The sequence below is a fragment of the Penicillium chrysogenum genome (genome assembly GCF_028827035.1).
Source record: "Penicillium chrysogenum strain IBT 35668 chromosome Unknown utg000004l_segment0_segment0, whole genome shotgun sequence".
NCBI classification, from domain to species: Eukaryota; Fungi; Ascomycota; class Eurotiomycetes; order Eurotiales; family Aspergillaceae; genus Penicillium; species Penicillium chrysogenum.
This window is the reverse complement of record NW_026622752.1, coordinates 503859-521633: the sequence shown is the minus strand read 5'-3', so window position 1 is coordinate 521633 and position 17775 is coordinate 503859. Positions and strand designations below refer to the sequence as shown.

The following is a 17775-nucleotide window of genomic DNA, read 5'->3' as shown; positions in this document are numbered from 1 at the left end:
CACAGAAACCTTCAGCGAAGCATATTCATTCGTCCTATATTTCAAGTGAGCAATAGGCGCTGTTATCAAAACAATTCTAGTGGGATAAGACCTTTCATCCCATGCAAGCCAAACAGTCGAGTAGGCACCATAGCCAAGCTTCGCAATTGTCCGATATCGGTCATTAAAAACCTGGCCAATTTTGACAGGGTAATAATACTTTCTTTGATACAACGGGAGGGTCTGCTCTTCGATTGCTTGACTGTGTGCTGGCGTTGTGTGAGTCAGTCGATGGACGAGGGGAGGTGGTTGAAAACAACGTGGTCGGACAATGAAAGAGAGCGGGCACGATGAGGTTGTGAGGCGCATTCGTAGACCGGTCATCTTTTACCTGCTACACTTTGAGACAGCATGGTAGTCTTTGCTCATCACGGCTGAGGGTCAAGGGAGGTGTAATCACGTTTTATTCTGCCAATGGCAGTAATTGACCACCGTACTCTTGTCCTACCGGCCATCTTTATTGCTTTTTATCACAACTTTAACAATATGATCAACATTATGTGTGCCATTTACTACAGTATTTCCGGTTTAATTGTTCAACAGTTGACTCGAAGACAAGCACAAATTCATCTAACCGAGTTACTTATATTCATGAACTCTTAGCAGTATCCTCCTCAACACCCATCATTGCAAGCTGGATGTCGGATCAAGCGGCATCGGGCAGTGCCGTCAGGCTGAAAGAAAATGTGCAGTAGTCAGTGAGGGTCAGAGTAAAAGAAAGGGGGCGGCGATGAGTGCAAGATAGAGAGGCAGAATAATGGAAGAGTGAGAGAAAGGGAGGAAGAGCAGCGAAGACGGGTCTGTTTAAGTCGGGAGCATTGGAGGGAAACCTAAAGAGGCAAAACTAACTGCACATAGTAATTCATAGGTCCGCTGTTTACAACATACAGTCACAAAACGAAAGTCGTCCGAGTCATCCAAACACAGAAGCAAAACAAGAGTGGTATATGACAAAGAAAGAAAAAACATCAATGGTGCAAGCAACTCCATCCAAAACAAAACATTTCAATCAAACTGCAACATCAGTGCCAAGTCCGCTGTCGCTAGGGGGAGCCAAAAGCTTCATAACTTCAGCTTCCGCAGCCTCATTGGCCTCTCGAATCTGGCGGGACATCTCGTGATCCTCATTCTGGTTTTCATGTCCAGAATGCTCTGCATCCTCTCGTGTTGTCTGTGCATCGTCTTCTGAATCGGAACCGTCGATAGAAATATCATCATGGCGGTCCTCGTGGTCGTGGTCAGCGACTGAGCTCTCCGCCACACTGTATGAATTTGTGGAGCTCACTCCGCTGACACGGCGTTGACCTGCGGCATCTACAACCACACTGTCGACGATGCTGCCAGAGTAACTTGTCTTGCGCTCTGTGCCTGCGTTGCTTGCTGCGTAGCTTGTCCTCCGGTCAGTGCCAGCGTTGCTCGGGGCATAGTTGTGTTCGGTTTCAGTGACAAGGTCAGATTCTGCGTAGCTCGTCTTACGGTCGGTAGGTGCGTTGCTTTCCGCGTAACTGGTCTTGCGCTGTGGAACAGCATCTTCCGCTTGGCTGGCAATCTCGTCCTCTTCGTGGAATGGCACGTTCTCTTTATCGGCAACAGAAGTCGGGCCAGCCCAAGAAGACTTGCGGGGAGAGTTTGATTTCACAGAGTGGCTGCGCTTCAAGTTCGTGATGCCGGATTTAACACTCGCCTGCCGGTCCACACCGCGGTTGCCTGTGACGTGACTTAAGCTAAGAATTCGGCGTTCTTTTCCGATGTTGGGCTGCACAGCACCTGTGCCAGCATGAAGAGAGGTCGGCATTCTTTTCAGAGCCATCCCAACCCCATTCCCAAGCAGACTGCGACTATCCTTGGGCTCTTTGGCGGTGCTGGCAGTGCTCGCCACACTGGGACTGCGGGCGCCCGCGCGTGAGGAACGGGTACTCCGAGTACTGCGATTCCTCTTCAGGTTCATGGCCTGCACGCTGTTGGATCGGCCTAGGAGCACGGTACGAGCATGGTCGAGCACACCCTCCAGAATACGTTTCTCAAGGCCATCCGCGCGGTCCTCCATCTGTCGCATCTCTTCATGGCGTATCTCTAGAGCCGTTTCAAGACCGGACAGATCCTTGCTGAGCTTGTTGTTTTGTTTGATCATGTCTTCCTTCTCTGCTTTTAGGCGATGGATCATGTTCAGCATAGAATCCTTTTCTTCATGCAAACCAACAAGCTCCGCTTCGACTTGTTCACGCTGCGAGACTCTTCGTTCAAGGGCTACCGCAGCCTCCTCAGCTTCGCGTCGCTTTCGCTCGGTGTCTTCGGCGATCAGAGCTGACTGGGCAGCGAACATTTCATTCATTCTGCGGGAGTTTTCCATGATGTCCCTGTGCATCTCATCCAACTTCGTCATCTGTGTAACAGAATGATCCGGTTCCGGCGGATTGAGACGGCTGAGCAATGCGTCCAGTTTCTCATGAACGGGACCATTCCCATTAGTGGCGTGATCTAGCAGCTCATTGAGTTTCTCATATATTTGATCATTCGAGCCTGACGCTTGATCCAAAGCACGATCAAGTTTCTCGTGGAGTTGATCATTCTTTGAGTGATCAAGCAGAGTGGTCAAAACCTCGTGGACCTTGTTGTTCTTGGTATGCTCCAAAAGGTCGTCGATTTTGCTGTGCAGCGGAGTGTCCTCTATGGCAAGTGCACGGTCTGATTCTGGTGGGGGCAGCGCAGGTAGCATTGCTGGGAGATTTGAAGGTAGTGCTGACAGTTCCGACTTGAAGTCCTCTGCTGACTTTTGGGAGTGATCGTAGTGCTGGCTGACAATGGTCAATATCTCCTGCACAGATTCCAGAATACGAGGATGGAATTCAAGGAGCTTGCTCTCCACTCGATCAGTGGCAGCTGCGGCCCTTTCATTTTCGGCTTGAGATTGCTCTTGGCGCGATCTCACATCGTTGTGCATGTTCTCCATTTGCTGGCGGGACTGATCGACTTGTTCGATGAGAGCTTTCGTGTCCACGCTTAATCGCTCACAGGTCTCGTTAACACTATCGCCCATAGCACCAATGACAAGCTTGATGTCCTCAGCAAGACTTCTTGTACTTGTCAAAGATTCAGTGTGTGCCAGATCTCTTTCCTCGGTTTCTGAGAACTTCGAGTGGAGAGATGCGTTCGCATCTTCATACTTAGCCAGGACTTCGGAAATCTTCTCGTCGATCTTTGTCCCAAGCTCCACAATGATTGCGGCCCGTGTCTCATCGTGCTTGACTATTGTGGCGGCATCCCGCTCCTCCTTTTCTGCCTTGACCGCATCTTCCTCGCCCCGGGAACGTTCGAACTCGCGGTTGATAAGGTCGGTGAGCTCCTTTATACTTTCGACGGTGGTGAAGCTCTCCGCGGTGATTGCTAGTCCTTCGAGAAGCTGTTTAAGCTCAGTCAGACCTTCGGTGCTGCCGTCAAGCTTGCTCTTGAGTTCGTCCCCGAGCTCGCCAACGACAAACTTGGCTTCGTCGATTTTCTCGGCAAGACCACCGTGCTCAACCTTGCGGGCATCAAACCCTTGGGCGGTCAATTCGTTACTAGCCTCCATCTTCTCTCGGAAATCGCAGACAAGTGTTGACAACTCCTGAATATCTGTCTTTGTGGGGAGAGTATCGACATCAGGAAGCTTAAGCTCGTCGACTTGAGTCTTGACTTCGAAGATCATGGCTTCCACTGTTTGGAGATCAGATTTGAGCAATTTCTCCGATTCGTCTTCCTCGCCGTCCTTGGCTTTGCTCTTCATCTCATCTAGGACAACCCAAACATCTTTGATGAGACCCTCCAAAGTGCCGATCTCAGACTTCGTGGGAGCCTCGGCTTCCACGCGACTAGAAAACTCGGCAATCGAGTCCTTGGCCTCTCGGATCATGGTCTCGAGAGCTCCAATATGCTCGGGGGTGGCGACCTGGTCGGGTGAAGGGAAGACTAGCTCATCGAGCTGCGTCTTAGTACTCAAGAGTAACTGCTCGAGAACCTCAATGTCTTGCTTTCCAGCGGGGTCGCCATTCTCGGTACTATGTTGAGTACTCATCTCACCCATGGCGAGCTGAACTTCGTGAAGCGCAAGAAGGACTTCATCAAGGTGCGAGCGCTTGAGCGCATCCTCAGCAGGCTCTGCCGCACGAGGGGTAGTTTCAATGGCCTCGACCTTGTCATGAAGCTGAGCAATGAGCGCTTTCAGACCGTCAATGTCAGGCGTGATGCTGGGCTCGTTTGCCAGCATGAGTTCACCGCCGCGGACGGTGCTGGCGTCATCCAGCTCCTTGTTAGATCCACGGAGAGAATCCATTTCAAGCTTCAGGTCCGCAAGCCCATCTTTTATGGCATTGACAATCTCTGAGTTGTCAAACTCAGTTGGCTTCTCCAGTAGTTTCTTCAGGTCGTCTCGGATCGAGCCAACACCGTCCGTGAATGCATCGAGAAGCTCACTTGTCGCGGACAACGTGCTCTCGTTGCCATCTCTACGCGAGGTCTCATCACGCAGGATGTCGAAATGCTCACGGAGTGCGGATATGATTTCGTCTTTCTCAGCCCCAGGCTCGGCACGAACCACACTCATCTCCATGCGCTCTCGAAGGCTCTCGAATTCCTGTTTGATGGTATTGACGACATCATTTTCATTGCCATCTTTGAGCGAGGTCTGCTCACGTAGGTTGTCGAAATGTTCACGGAGTGCGGATATGATTTCGTCTTTCTCAGCGCCAGGCTCAGCACGAACCATACTCATGTCCATGCGCTCACGAAGAGTCTCAAATTCCTGCTTAATGGTCTCGACAACACCATCGCCGGAGTCATTTTTGTGGCGATCAGCAACCTCTCGAATGGCATCCAAGATCTCATCTTTGTCTTCGGTTGCATTATTGCGGAGAAGAAGGGTGGTGATTGTCCCCCGTAAGTGCTCGAACTCTTTTTCCATGGCATCCAGTAGCTCAGGTGTATCAGGAATGCCTCGCGATGCATTCAGAAGAGATGTATCCGTAATGGTCTTCTCCATATCAGCTTGAAGGAGTCGGAAGCCTTCTTTGACCGTGTCAATTACTTCGTCCTTGCCGGAAAGATCGGCAGCAGTAACCACGTAAGTTTCGATCTCCTTGCGAACTACATCAAGGCCATCCTTGATTGCGTCGAGGACCTGCTCAGTGTCTCTTCCGCCGGCGGCCGAGTACTGCTTAAATTCCTCCTTCATACCTTCGAATAGAGTCTGGAGGCGGTCGGTCATCTCCCCACCAACATTGGTATTCGCGGTACCGATGGCCACGTTGAGGCCAGAGGTGATTGCCTCCATGAGGTCGTCCTGGTTCAGCTCAATTTCCCGGGTGATCGAGTTGCCGTTTTGAATGCCTTCTGCAATGGCAGACAAAATCTCCTCCCGTGAGATGGACGGCTCTTGGACGTTGGTACTGAGGGCTGACTGTTGGGTGGTTGTCGATGCTTCAATGCCATCGGCGATAGCAGTCATGATCTCCTCCTTAGAAACGCTCTGTTGGCCATTTATGCCAAGCGAAGCATGAGAGTGCTCAATACCCTCGACAATTGCATTGAAGATTTCTTCCCGGGATAGTGTGGACTGCTGATTCTCAGCCTCTCGGTCAGGCGACGTGAGAGCACGGGAAGAAGAGTTATTCGAGTTCTCAATGCCATCAGCAATAGCGTTCAATATCTCGTCTCTAGAGATATTAGGTTCTTGGTGGTTTGACGAGTGTTGCATGCCCTCCAAAATAGCACCAAGGATCTCATCTCGAGAAATACTAGGCTCCCCATTATTGGCGAGGGAGGACCGCGAGTGCTCTATGGCATCCACAATAGCGCTGAAAATCTCATCGCGAGAGACGGTGTGCTGGACGTTGGTACTGAGAGCCGATTGCTGGACATTCATTGAGTTTTCAATGCCCTCGGCAATGGCATTCAAAATTTCATCGCGAGAAATGTTCGGGTGGGCAACAGCAACAGCTGATTGTTGAGCGTCAAAGGCTTCATTGACAGCATTCATAACATCATGGCGAGAAATGCGCGGTTCATCCATCTCTTTGGCTGCAGTGAAATGGGCTTCAAGGCCATCGGAGACAGCACTGACAATTTCATCACGGCCAAGACCAGAGTCATATGAATCCTTGCTCAGTGTGCTTTGTGTCATAGATCCGGCCAATGCACCGAGGATTTCGTCCCGGATAGAATTAAGTTGGCCGACGTTGCCTTCATCTATAGACCTGGAAGTGCTGTGGTTTGCCATTGTCCCAGTGACAGCTTCAATGATCTCATCGCGGATAGAGTAGAGGTGATTAACGTGGTCCTCATCCAAAGACTTGGGCTGCGTATCCTTCACTGCCATCGCTCCAGTAATCGCTTCCAGGATCTCATCACGAATAGAGTACATGTGTTGGACATGATCTTCGTCCAACTCCTTTGAGCCTGTACTGTTTGTAGCCATTGCTCCAGCAACAGCTTGGAGGATTTCGTCGCGGAGGGAAGTCAGATGACTGGCATGGTCTTCGTCCACAGATTTGGAGCCTGCTGCATGACTTGCCACTGCCCCGGTGACGGCTTCAATGATCTCATCGCGAATAGAGTAGAGCTGATTGACGTGATCCTCGTCCAAAGCCTTGGGTTGCATATTGTTGGCTGCCATCGTCCCAGTGACTGCATCGAGAATTTCATCGCGGATCGAATAGAGGTGGTTGACATGTTCCTCGTCCAGGGACCTCGACCCTTCGGTATGACTGGCCATGGCTTTCGAAACAGCATCGAGAATCTCATCGCGCATTGAGTGAAGATGGCCGACGTGTTCCTCATCAAGGGATCTGGAGGCGGGCTCTGGCTGCTTCTCCAAGCATTCGCGGATAGTCAAGATTATCTCATCTCGAGATATGCTTGGCGGATGCTCTATCTGTGGAGGAATAAACTTCTGCATGCCGTCCTCGACGGCTGCGAGGACCTGGTCATAGGTGACTGCCTGTTCATGCTGAGGCTGGTAAGACTTGAGACCTTCCTCAAGACATGTGAGGATTTCGTCTCGTTCCAAGCCAAAGTTGTTGAACTCGATTTCGGGCTTGTAGGTTTCCCAGGCTTCACGGACAGTTTCGAGAATATCTTCTCTGTCCATTTCAGCACCTCGCGAGACGGCTTGAGGTTGAGGAAGTTCAAACTCATCGAGAGCCTTTTTCACGACAGAGTAGATGGCGGCACTGTTCATAGTTGATCGGAACTCGGACAAGTCGGACGATTGCTGCCGACTCTCGTTGATAGTTGCAGCCAGCTGCTCTTTGAGGTCGTCCAGGCTGCGATTGACGATGGCAGAAATTTCTTCTGGGCCGGCAGCTCTGGGCTGATCCTCAGGCTGGTCATTGGCACGGGAAGTCTCGATCTCGTCTAATCGCCGGCCGAGTTCTCGACCCATGCCCAGAACCTCACCTCGTAGTTCGCGTACCAGCGACTTCACACCGTTGGTCATTCCACCTCCCTCGACAACGCTATTCTTAACACTTCTGAGAATTGCCATAACTTCATCAGAATTGGGCGAAGAACCATCTCCCTTGTCGGAGTTGGAAAGGTCTAGCGCACGTTCAGTTTCAGGATCCACGGATCTCATTGACCTAGATCGTGTAGGCTCGGGGGAGGCATTTTTGGACTGAATATTATCGAGGTTGGCGGCCACGCCGTAGGATCGGACGAGGGCTTTGCTCGAAGGATCCTCTTTGACGAGGTTGAGAATCTCCTCGAGCATGGTAGTGACCTTATTATCGGCATCTTTGTCTGAAGCGGTACCGGCGGGTCGAGACTTGATTTCTTCAACGAGCTCCAAGAGCCTTTCCTCACCTTCCTTAGTTGCCATCTCACGCAATACCTTTTCGAGCAAAGCCAGGGCTGCGGAGCCATCAGAAATCGGGGAAGGTGAGACGCAAGAGTCCCGATCAAACGCGAATGGATTCGGGCTGGGCATCCGAGGCACGGAGTAGCTCCTCTTCGAAACGGGACTATCGGGATCCTTGGGGTTAGGCCCATCACCACCCTTGAAAAGATTGCTGAAATCAAACCTTGTAGCATCAGCGTCCAGGTACTTGTTCGTAAGATGAGAAGACAGGTCCTTAAGACTCTTGCGGATGTCTTCATCGCGTGCGTTGGTTGCCGCCTTGAGGCTAACCAGGTCGGTGGCATTGTCTTTGCTGCGTCGGCTCAGGTTCATCATCTCACGCTGCAAGCTGCTTGCAATATCCGTAAGGCTGTGGAGCTGATTCGACAGGGAATCCATGCTCGTATTCTTCGTTGGATGTGGCTGCGGCTCCAACGGCCCAGCGATCAACTTTGGCGGTTTGGAAGGGGAGGGAGGGTCGGGTTCTAAAGGTAGCTGCATGTTTTGCAGGGCTAACATTGTAGCTGACGGTGGAGTACTCTCTCCCAATATCGGCTTCGATAAGTACCGACTCGATAGGGAGTAGTTCATGTCCCGGTCCGCGTCCTGACGGAGGGCTGGCGAACTGATAGACTTGGTAGGATCGCGCGGCTTGGCCGCCTCAATAATCGTCGCACGAAGAGGGCGCTCTGGGGATTTGTTCTCAAGGTAATTCATGAAGTCGGTTCGCGCATCTTGTCGGGTATCTTCAGGCTGTAGTGACTGCATGCGCTTGTGGTGCTGTCCTTTGACCAACGACCTCTCTGGGGAAGACTTGAGTGGCATGGGATTTGTTGTGTAAGAGCTGGGTGCATGTTCGCTGGGCTTCTCTGTAAATTTTGCGGCCACTGCTTGAATATTGGGAGAAACATTGGACCTCGTAGCAGGGCTCATTGGGCTCATCGAACGAGGATTCATTGGTAGCGGCGGAGGCGCACGCTCGGGATCCGAACTGTCCCACCTGCGTAGACCGCGTTTTAGCATTTGTTTGAAATCACCCATGGGATCCGTCAAGACAAAAATTAGGAGGCATTAGCTGCGAAACCTACATTGGAACTTTGGGCTCCGAGTATGTCATTGAATGCCGGACCAATTCCCGGTCACGGGAGGCGTCCTTTTCTGGGGACGGCATGATGTCGAAGGGATTGTCGAGATGTTTCAGAAAGGTATTGACAATATGGATGGAATGTATGTAGGGGATGTGTAGAATGCGTTCAAAGTAAAAACAGAAGCAAGGTCATCAAGGCATATCAACACAAGGGAGGAAACGCTGGAAGAACAAAGCAAGAGCTGACAATCTCAGAACTCGGTGGAGGAGAGAAAATCACCGGGAGATCAGCTTGATAAGAGAAAAGCAAGTGGAGATGAGTTGTCTGGAGAGAGGTAACAGCTACGCAACCTTGTACACATCACTCACGTCCATAGCAACCGGGGCAACTACGATCGTCATGTAAACAAAACCTGAGTCAGCAGGAACAAAGGCGGTGAGTAGCGCTGGTGGGCACCCGCCCCAAGCTGAGGCTGGGCGCCTGCCCGGCGCCCGCGGGCCACACATCCGATTATGTCATCATTTCATCCGGACCCAATGGGGAAACTATCCCCAAACAGGCTAGTCACCATCTGTCGGTAAGTCGACCAATCAACCCACAGCACACAAATCGCTACTGTGCCCTGAAACCCTCTACCTCACATCCGCAAAAACGAAGACTTCGATCTTGACCGTTCCGTATCTCGACAACCACCCATCCTCGCCGCCCCCGGGGACCTTCAAAATGAAGTGTACGTCTTCACCATTCGACCCCCCTTGCGATTTATATGCTGATGGATATGTTACAGTCATGAAAGTGGGCCGTGTGGCCATCATCACCCGTGGCCGCTACGCCGGTAAGAAGGTACGACGAGATCCTGATCCTCCCCGGAAATTGAGCACGAGAATGGCAAGAGACGAACGACCTGCAAACGAAAGACTCGAGATTTTGAAAGAGCACAATGCAATGTGGAGGAACTGCGCGACGATGAAAAAAATTCGGAGTGCTAATCAGGCATTTTTGTTCGAATTTACAGGTCGTCATTATCCAGCCCGTTGATGCTGGCTCCAAGTCGCACCCCTTCTCTCACGCCATTGTCGCCGGTATCGAGCGTTACCCCCTCAAGGTGACCCGTGGTATGGGCAAGAAGCTCGTCGACCGCCGCAGCCGCATCAAGCCTTTCATCAAGGTCGTCAACTACAACCACTTGATGCCCACCCGTTACACTCTCGAGCTTGAGGGTCTTAAGGGTACCGTCACCAACGACACCTTCAAGGAGGTCTCCCAGCGCGAGGACGCCAAGAAGACCATCAAGAAGGCCCTTGAGGACCGTTACACCAGCGGAAAGAACCGTTGGTTCTTCACTGCCCTGCGTACGTTTGGCCCAGGATATGCACATATATGCACTTCGAGACTCGAGACTAATACTCCGAAACAGGTTTCTAAACGGTTTACTTGGGCGTTTTGTCGTTTTGAGCGCACGGGTCTAGGTGAAGGCGAGGTCGAAAAACCATCGAGCACATTCGGTCCCTGCGAGCATGGGATGGGAAAACATACACCATGGCTGGAAACAGATTCGTGAATGTATCGATGAACTCCAGTTTTAACGGGGGCGCCACTTCCATACCTGGTGTCCGTCTGAATGAAATGGAAAATGAACAATTATTTCAAAATCAATGTTGTCTATTACCCGAGAACTGGTCGACATCTTCGTCTTTCCAATACGCCGGAAGCAATTTTTGGTCCGCTCATATCAACCCAGATCATTCCCACGCCGTGGATGACCCTGTAGCTATGTGGTTTGTCCCAGGTCATTCAATTCCATGGTGTCATTGCTACAATCGATGTAACCATGCCCATATGTAATGCGCAATCGTAGTTCTCAAAAAGCAGTTGCTTCCATGCTAGCTAGCAGCCATAGGGGTCCTCTCCTAACTAGCGTGGTTTCAACCACATTATCACTACAAAAGTAGACTGGGTCTTCGAGAATCTCGAGGAACACCCAAAGGTCTAGGTCTTCTCATCTATGCTCAAAGATGCAATCAATGATAGATTGTGTTCCTCCACAGTCCATATACTTTCCACACTTGAACCCCACCCCCGCCAAGAAATAACATACACCAGCCAAATGGGCATCAACGCTTGTAAAGTACTTAGCACTGGCAGAATCAAATCTGGGACTTTTGATATGTAGCAGCGGTGCTCGTGCTGATATCTCACTGACATTGTAGCTTTGGCAGGGTTGGGTATTCTCATCCACAGGGTATACAATCCAAACAAAGAGCCTCTTTGATTCCAAAGTTCCACTAGACAACAGAGACATTATGGTCTTGTCACGCTAGTAACCAAGGGGACAATGGCCTTTGAACGATATTCTCGATGTACTCTTCGAGGTAAGAGAAACGCATTCTTTATCTTCATTGTCTTCATGGTCTCCACGGCCTCAATGACCTTTCATTCACGGTGGATGCAATCCATACACAGCATCCATATAAACCGTAAGCCCCCATCAGTTTCAGCCCACAACCTTTGGTCGCGACTGAGCTATTATTTCAATCGACTGTCCAAGCACCCATCACCCAGCGCAGCACATCCAAACCTTGCAAGTCAATCCATCACCAGCCATCTTGTTTCCGCAACCATGGCCATTCCTCTGAAAACCATCCACGAGGACTCTAGGGAGGAATGGATGGACAACGAGGTCCATCGACACTACAACATGCCCATGGTCGCCGTGCGAGCCGAGCCTCGTGTTCTGATGCACTGCAACGTGTGCCGCGACACTGCTTCAGTTCAAAAGACATCGGTCAGTATCGACAAGTGGGTTAACACTGAATATTTTATCTGGGAGATGTCCGCGGGGCTAGCTGACAGCGGCGCAAACCCACAGTGGACGGAGTTATTTGAAGAACAATACCAGGGAAAATGGATGCAGATCCAAAGCGAGTTCGAGAGCATAGCCGATCTGCCCGAGAGGTTCCTCCACAAGGTTCCGGTCCCGCCCTTCCTGGTTGCAGAGGTGAGAATCAAGACTAACAAATTCCCGTGTCATTGGCGGCTCCGTGCGGATACAGGCCGGCACATGATTGACACGAGCTTCTGGCATCTTTGGAAGTCTATCCTCCAGCAAGATTCTTTCAATGTTGGTCCCTTTGATGTTATTCTCAAAGTGCCATCACACACGCCTGCCGGGGAGGATGTTGTCGATCCTTGGAATATGTCTCTATCAAACGATCGCCATGGTGCTGCCAGTGATGATTTTTCGTATCTTCGCTGGGACCGCGCATACAATGATTCTGCTCCATTGGATTTCACATGTCTCGGTGAAGGAGCGCAGCGAGATAGCAGCCCTCCAGCTGGCCGCCGCCGGTCACGCTCTACCTCAGCTATTAGGGAACTGTCGCAACGCATGCGAGATTCTTTGTTTCTTTGACATAGCGGTGGGATGAGCAACTTGAAAAGTCCACTGCAATGCCTTGCTACTGCCGGATCCCTTCGGTTCTTGACGAGGCAGATAATACAGTAACTACTGTAGATGGGAGGTGTTATCTTGTGAGCATCTGGGAGGTTTGATCTGCTCTCCTGTTTTTCTGTCCTAGTTATGTATATGATTGCCTTTGTTTCTTTTTTGCAGCAGAGATCCACTCTAAATACAGTCAGTCTGCTCCAATCTTTCTCGTAAAACAGTATGATGTATCCATGTAAGAAGTAGAGGTTGGCCAAACAATAAGCCGTGAGAAAATACTAACATTATGCACGGAGTACATAGCTATACAATGCTGGTTTTAATTGGCTTTAACATGAATCGTATGATAGTATCAAGAATATGTGAAACTCGGAGCTCCAGGTGGTGCGATTGTGCGATCTAAACAACGCGACCACGAAATACACCCACTAATGCGCGATAATCATCTCCGACAGCTGATTCTCTTGGCACATATGTTGACGTGGTACTCTTTTAAGACCAATGTGGGTAACCGCCAAGCTAAGGGCAAAGCGCTTCGAGAAATTTGGTTTCTAACACAGCTTATCACAGATAAACAGGAAAGAAATGACCTGATTTCATGTGACCATCACCTGGGCCAATTGATCTATTAAGGCAACACAATTTAATCCTTGATATCGAGACGGCGCCAACGCTATGTTATAAATGACACCTCATTTTCGCATGTGAAATGGATACCTTCGCGCTCAACAGCGGATCACGGACCTCCCCGACACTAGATGCTCATGAGGCTATAGACCAAGATTCCGCCTTCCAGCCGCCACCCGGAGATTTAGCATCTCGCAAGGACTCGATTGTACGTGAAAAAGTACAAAGCTGGTGGCGTGCCACAGTCTGAAATGAGAATGACATTTTCCACTATAGAATATCCTAATGGCTTCGAATGCAATGATAGGTCAAATACGGAATGGTTTTTGGGTATGTTGTAGGTATTCTGGGAAAATTTCACAGGAGCAGAAGGGACAGAGATTGTACATTGTAGATATTGAAACAACCGTTGCTGGTCAAGACCCACGGTATACAAGTGATCTGCATAGTAGCTTAATTGAGTGGGCTTCCAGTCGATCGCCGCAATCACATTCACCTAAGTTGAAGGAACGAAAAAAAAGACAGAAGGTTGGGGACGGGAAAAAAAAAAAGAAAAAGAAAAGAAAACTAGCCCTCCAGTTCCGAATCTCAATGCTCATGACAGATCTAGTCCAGTCGCCATATCCAGTTTTTTTCATGTGCCGACTACAAGGTCGGAAAACCTGGCCACCACCAGGGCTTTCTTCGGCTTACCCTGATAGTCGTGCCGAATACATTTATCGTTTCCCGCATTCCTTTCGCCGCAATAGGAAGGAACATTTAAACCCAATATCTGGATATGTATGAAGTACCAAGGTGCCTTCAATCTCTCACATAAACCACCTGCACTGATGGATATAGTTTGACCATCGTACTCTATTCCTATCGAACGCAACCGTTTCATAAAGTCACATCAAACGCCGAGATTCGGATGAATCTGCGACGAATCACTTCGCCCGTCGCATGCCCGGGGGAGAACGATCTCCAATCCGGCTAGGACCTTAGGTTTTCCTCCTACATTTGGACCGGAAGCTGTTACGTATTCCCGAGAGTATAAGGGGCGGTTCGAGGGGCCGACGCTCAGGCCAATGAGTGGGTACATGACTGGCATCGCCAATGTACGTGCAGATGGGCTAGACTCACATAACGGAGTAGAAGCCGAAGCATAAGTCATATTCTGGCAAGCCCCGATCAGCCATTTGCGGCCGTCTGGCCGGTTTTATAATATGCAGATAAGCAGGCTTGTCCAACGAATAACGGTGAAACGGGTGAGAACAAGGTTTATCTTGCAAACTCACCCCCTCATCTGGAATATATTCTGGGGAATATTGAAATATCGAACTCTTGAAGAATGGAATATAATAGGGCCAACCTTGGAAGCTGTATGAGATGAGAGACAGAATAGGTCATTGATAGAGATCATCCAAGTGGAACCACACGGCGTTTTTGCATCAGACCCGCAATCACATGCGAAAGCAGCTTATCAAAAAAGTTTCAAAGTTCATTTATGGTATTTTTCAAGTTTTTTGCAGTCGAACCAAGTATATTTGATACTAGTAGTATACTACATAGCTATAATTAGCAATAGGGATTCAATTGCTCTGACAGTTTGGGTTGCAGAGTGCCCGAAAGTCAATGGTGCAATGGCGTGGGGGTATCACTTGGGATCTGAGGCCATTGAATCTTTTTTCCCCAAAAGAAACGATAGCGAAAAAAGGAAAAAGAAGAGAACTATGTAAAATAGCCAGCCAAAATAACCAGCCAACAATACGATGTATTGCACAAATGATGCGATTGCGGTAGGACCCATTGCATAATGACAGCGCAATCACATGTGAAAACCCTTTTTTTCTATACAACCCAATTCACTCCCGCCTTCTCTCTTTTTTTCTCTTCTTAATTCTTATTATACTATATTCTACTCAGTTTACTATCTTTATGCCTCACGCAGAAGCCAAAATGGGTGAACCAGTTGTCAACGGCGAGAAGCACTACTCTCAATTCTTTGACGTAAGTATAACCCCACTACAGCCCAATACCAAAACGCAGAACTAGAGTCAGGATCAGCATATACTAACTAGACATTCCTAAATCTAGCATCTGACTTCCTATCCCATCATCTCCGACTCCATCTCCTACTACAAGGGCAACCCCTACGGAGCCAAGTCCCTCGAATACGCCGACCAGGGCTACACCCGTCTTGCCAAACCTGTTCTACCCTACTTCTCCACTCCCTACAGCTATGTCGCTCCCTACATAGCCCGCGCCGACTCCCTCGGTGATAAGGGTCTGAGCCAAATTGACGCTCGCTTCCCCATCTTCAAGGAGGACACCCAGAAGCTGCGCGGCTCTATCTACAACAGTGCCTCTCTGCCCGTCCGCGTCGTCGGCGATGTCAAGCACCATGTCACCGATATCTATGGCTCTGAGTACAAAAAGTGCGGTGGCGATGGTGTCTTTGCTTCAGGCAAGGCTGTCATCACTACCAGCTTGGTTCTGTCGCAGGAATCGCTAGCTTGGGTCAACGCTTTCCTCCAAAGTAAGAAGGAGGAAGCGAAGGAGGTTGTCAATGAGAAGAACAGCCACTGATTTTAGATCTCTTTGGCCTTTTGGAGCGTTCCTTTTTTCCTTTTTGTTCTTTTTCTTTTAGAGAAAATAATACCTCATCGCTGCTCTGTGTGTACTGCTTTGTCCCCGTTGTACTTAGTTCGCTTTTCCTAAGTCTATCGATGTATGTTATTGGATTTGATAAACACATAACTCTCTACATATGCATATATATGCAAAACACGTTCTACTTGTAGTAAGACCACCAAACAGTCCTCGAAATAAACCCCAAAAATAATAAGACTGACTTCGAATCCATTTGCGGAAACAAAGAACCATTGATAAGGGCCACGCACAGACCAGCCCCGATGGGGTAAAATCGTTCTATCGCGTCGCGTCTCCCCCCAAACCTGCAATTCACCATCATACCTACATACATAATCAAAAATGCCACCAAGTCGCAAAAGACGTGTACGCAAACTCGAATCCACTCACTTTACGGTTACCCACCACTAACCTCAATCCCTAGGCCAACGCAGCATCCGAGACCGAGATAACCCCAAGCGCACGTCGGCGCAGAAGACAAAGCGAAGAAAGCGACTCATCACCCGCACCAGACAGCGACGATGACGGACCAAGTGCGCCAACCAGCACCGATGCAATGGTCAAGAAATTGGTGCGGCTCGCCATAGCAAGCGAGTATTCGCGGCTCCCGATCCGGCGCAACGACATCAGCGCCAAGGTGCTGGGCGAGCAGGGCTCACGGCAATTCAAGCTAGTTTTCGACCAGGCGCAGCGGGAAATGAGGCAGCGTTTTGGTATGGAGATGACCGAGTTACCGGCACGAGAGAAAGTCACCATTACCCAGCGACGGGGTGAGTCGGATTCAGTCTTGCTTTTCTTTGTTGCAGACACACGCTATTTTCTAAGTAATCACTACTGACATTCGGTACAACAGCTGCGCAGAAAACGGAAAAGCCTTCCTCGGCTAATAAGTCCTGGATCGTTACTAGCACTTTGCCGCTTCCATACCGCTCTTCCGATATCCTCATTCCGACTAAAGCACCCTCCCTCTACACCGAAAGCACATACACGGGTCTGTACAGTTTTATCATAGCGGTGATTGTGCTGAACGGTGGTTCGCTGGCTGAACAGAAACTTGACCGGTACCTGTCGCGTACAAACGCTGAGGTTGCTACGCCGATCGACCGTACGGATAAACTGCTTCAGCGGCTATGCAAGGAGGGATACATTATCAAGACGCGAGAGATGGATGGCGGTGAAGAGGTGATTGAGTACGTCCTTGGACCGCGGGGTAAAATCGAGGTCGGGACTAGTGGTGTGGCGGGTCTTGTGCGAACTGTTTATGGGAAAGAGAAGGGTGACCATGAGGGATTGACTCACCTCCAGAGGGAAGAGCTCGAGGATTTCGAAGGGAAGCTTGGGAGGAGTCTTGGGATCGAACCGGCGCCCGTACGAGCTAATGGGGTGGATGGTGCTAGCGATGTGGGTGATGCTCGAGTTAACGGGAGCGCAGAGGATCGCGAGGCGCCGCAGAGCTCAGGGCCTAGACGGTCCTCGAGACGTGCCCCTACCCAGGAGGAAGACGAAGAAGAAGAAGATGATGATTCTGAAGAGTATGAGGAAGAGTGATTGATACATCTTTGGTTGGCATGCCGTTACATAGGGATACATACTACATGTATGTATCTGCAACTTGATACCCAAGATACGATAGGTCATTTACTTGTGTTTGGTCAGTTTTTGCCATTTTACATATGTAATCTTTGATCCATAGCTTGAAGAATATGGACTACAATGAATTGTAGGGACCACTGCTAAAACCATGACTACTTCCCCTATCTTTGTAAACACAGAAGCTCAACGATAGCTCGGGCGCAGGTTCGTATATTTGGATCGGGTTGGTTTGGGGGATGGGCTTAAAGTGGAGGTTGAAATGGAAATTGAGACTGGCCCGAGTACATAGTTATATATGTTTCCGGCTAATCAGGCATCTCGTGATTGATCAGGGCTGATTGAGAAGTCTACGATAGTTCACTATACATATAAAATATAAAATCAGGATAGAAATGATCGGTAGTTGCTTCCAGCTTGAACGTAATGTTACTTGTTGGGATCGATTCGAGGATAATTTACATATGTAGACACCATCTCAACACCTT

The 17775-nt window shown here is 49.6% G+C and overlaps 5 protein-coding genes across 5 annotated transcripts; 4 read left to right on the top strand and 1 right to left on the bottom strand.

The window, feature by feature from the left end:
• Nucleotides 1-1048: 1048 nt before the first annotated feature.
• N7489_006111 (uncharacterized protein) lies at nucleotides 1049-9077 on the bottom strand (the record flags this gene model as incomplete). The annotated part of the gene is made up of 2 exons (XM_056711861.1): nucleotides 1049-8906; nucleotides 8995-9077. The coding sequence occupies 2 exons, from the start codon at nucleotides 9075-9077 to the stop codon at nucleotides 1049-1051; spliced, it is 7941 nt and encodes a 2646-aa protein (XP_056565576.1).
• A 640-nt stretch (nucleotides 9078-9717) lies between these two features.
• Nucleotides 9718-10419, top strand: N7489_006110 (60S ribosomal protein eL27; the record flags this gene model as incomplete). The annotated part of the gene is made up of 4 exons (XM_056711860.1): nucleotides 9718-9724; nucleotides 9782-9837; nucleotides 10010-10346; nucleotides 10412-10419. 4 exons carry the CDS (start codon nucleotides 9718-9720, stop codon nucleotides 10417-10419), a joined length of 408 nt encoding a protein of 135 aa, XP_056565575.1.
• A 1195-nt stretch (nucleotides 10420-11614) lies between these two features.
• Nucleotides 11615-12406, top strand: N7489_006109 (uncharacterized protein; the record flags this gene model as incomplete). Its single annotated transcript, XM_056711859.1, has 1 exon — nucleotides 11615-12406. The coding sequence occupies one exon, from the start codon at nucleotides 11615-11617 to the stop codon at nucleotides 12404-12406; it is 792 nt and encodes a 263-aa protein (XP_056565574.1).
• A 2577-nt stretch (nucleotides 12407-14983) lies between these two features.
• Nucleotides 14984-15634, top strand: N7489_006108 (putative pathogenesis associated protein Cap20; the record flags this gene model as incomplete). Its single annotated transcript, XM_056711858.1, has 2 exons — nucleotides 14984-15055; nucleotides 15143-15634. The coding sequence occupies 2 exons, from the start codon at nucleotides 14984-14986 to the stop codon at nucleotides 15632-15634; spliced, it is 564 nt and encodes a 187-aa protein (XP_056565573.1).
• A 405-nt stretch (nucleotides 15635-16039) lies between these two features.
• N7489_006107 (MAGE domain-containing protein) lies at nucleotides 16040-17245 on the top strand (the record flags this gene model as incomplete). The annotated part of the gene is made up of 3 exons (XM_056711857.1): nucleotides 16040-16063; nucleotides 16122-16467; nucleotides 16551-17245. The coding sequence occupies 3 exons, from the start codon at nucleotides 16040-16042 to the stop codon at nucleotides 17243-17245; spliced, it is 1065 nt and encodes a 354-aa protein (XP_056565572.1).
• Between the last annotated feature and the right edge of the window lie 530 nt (nucleotides 17246-17775).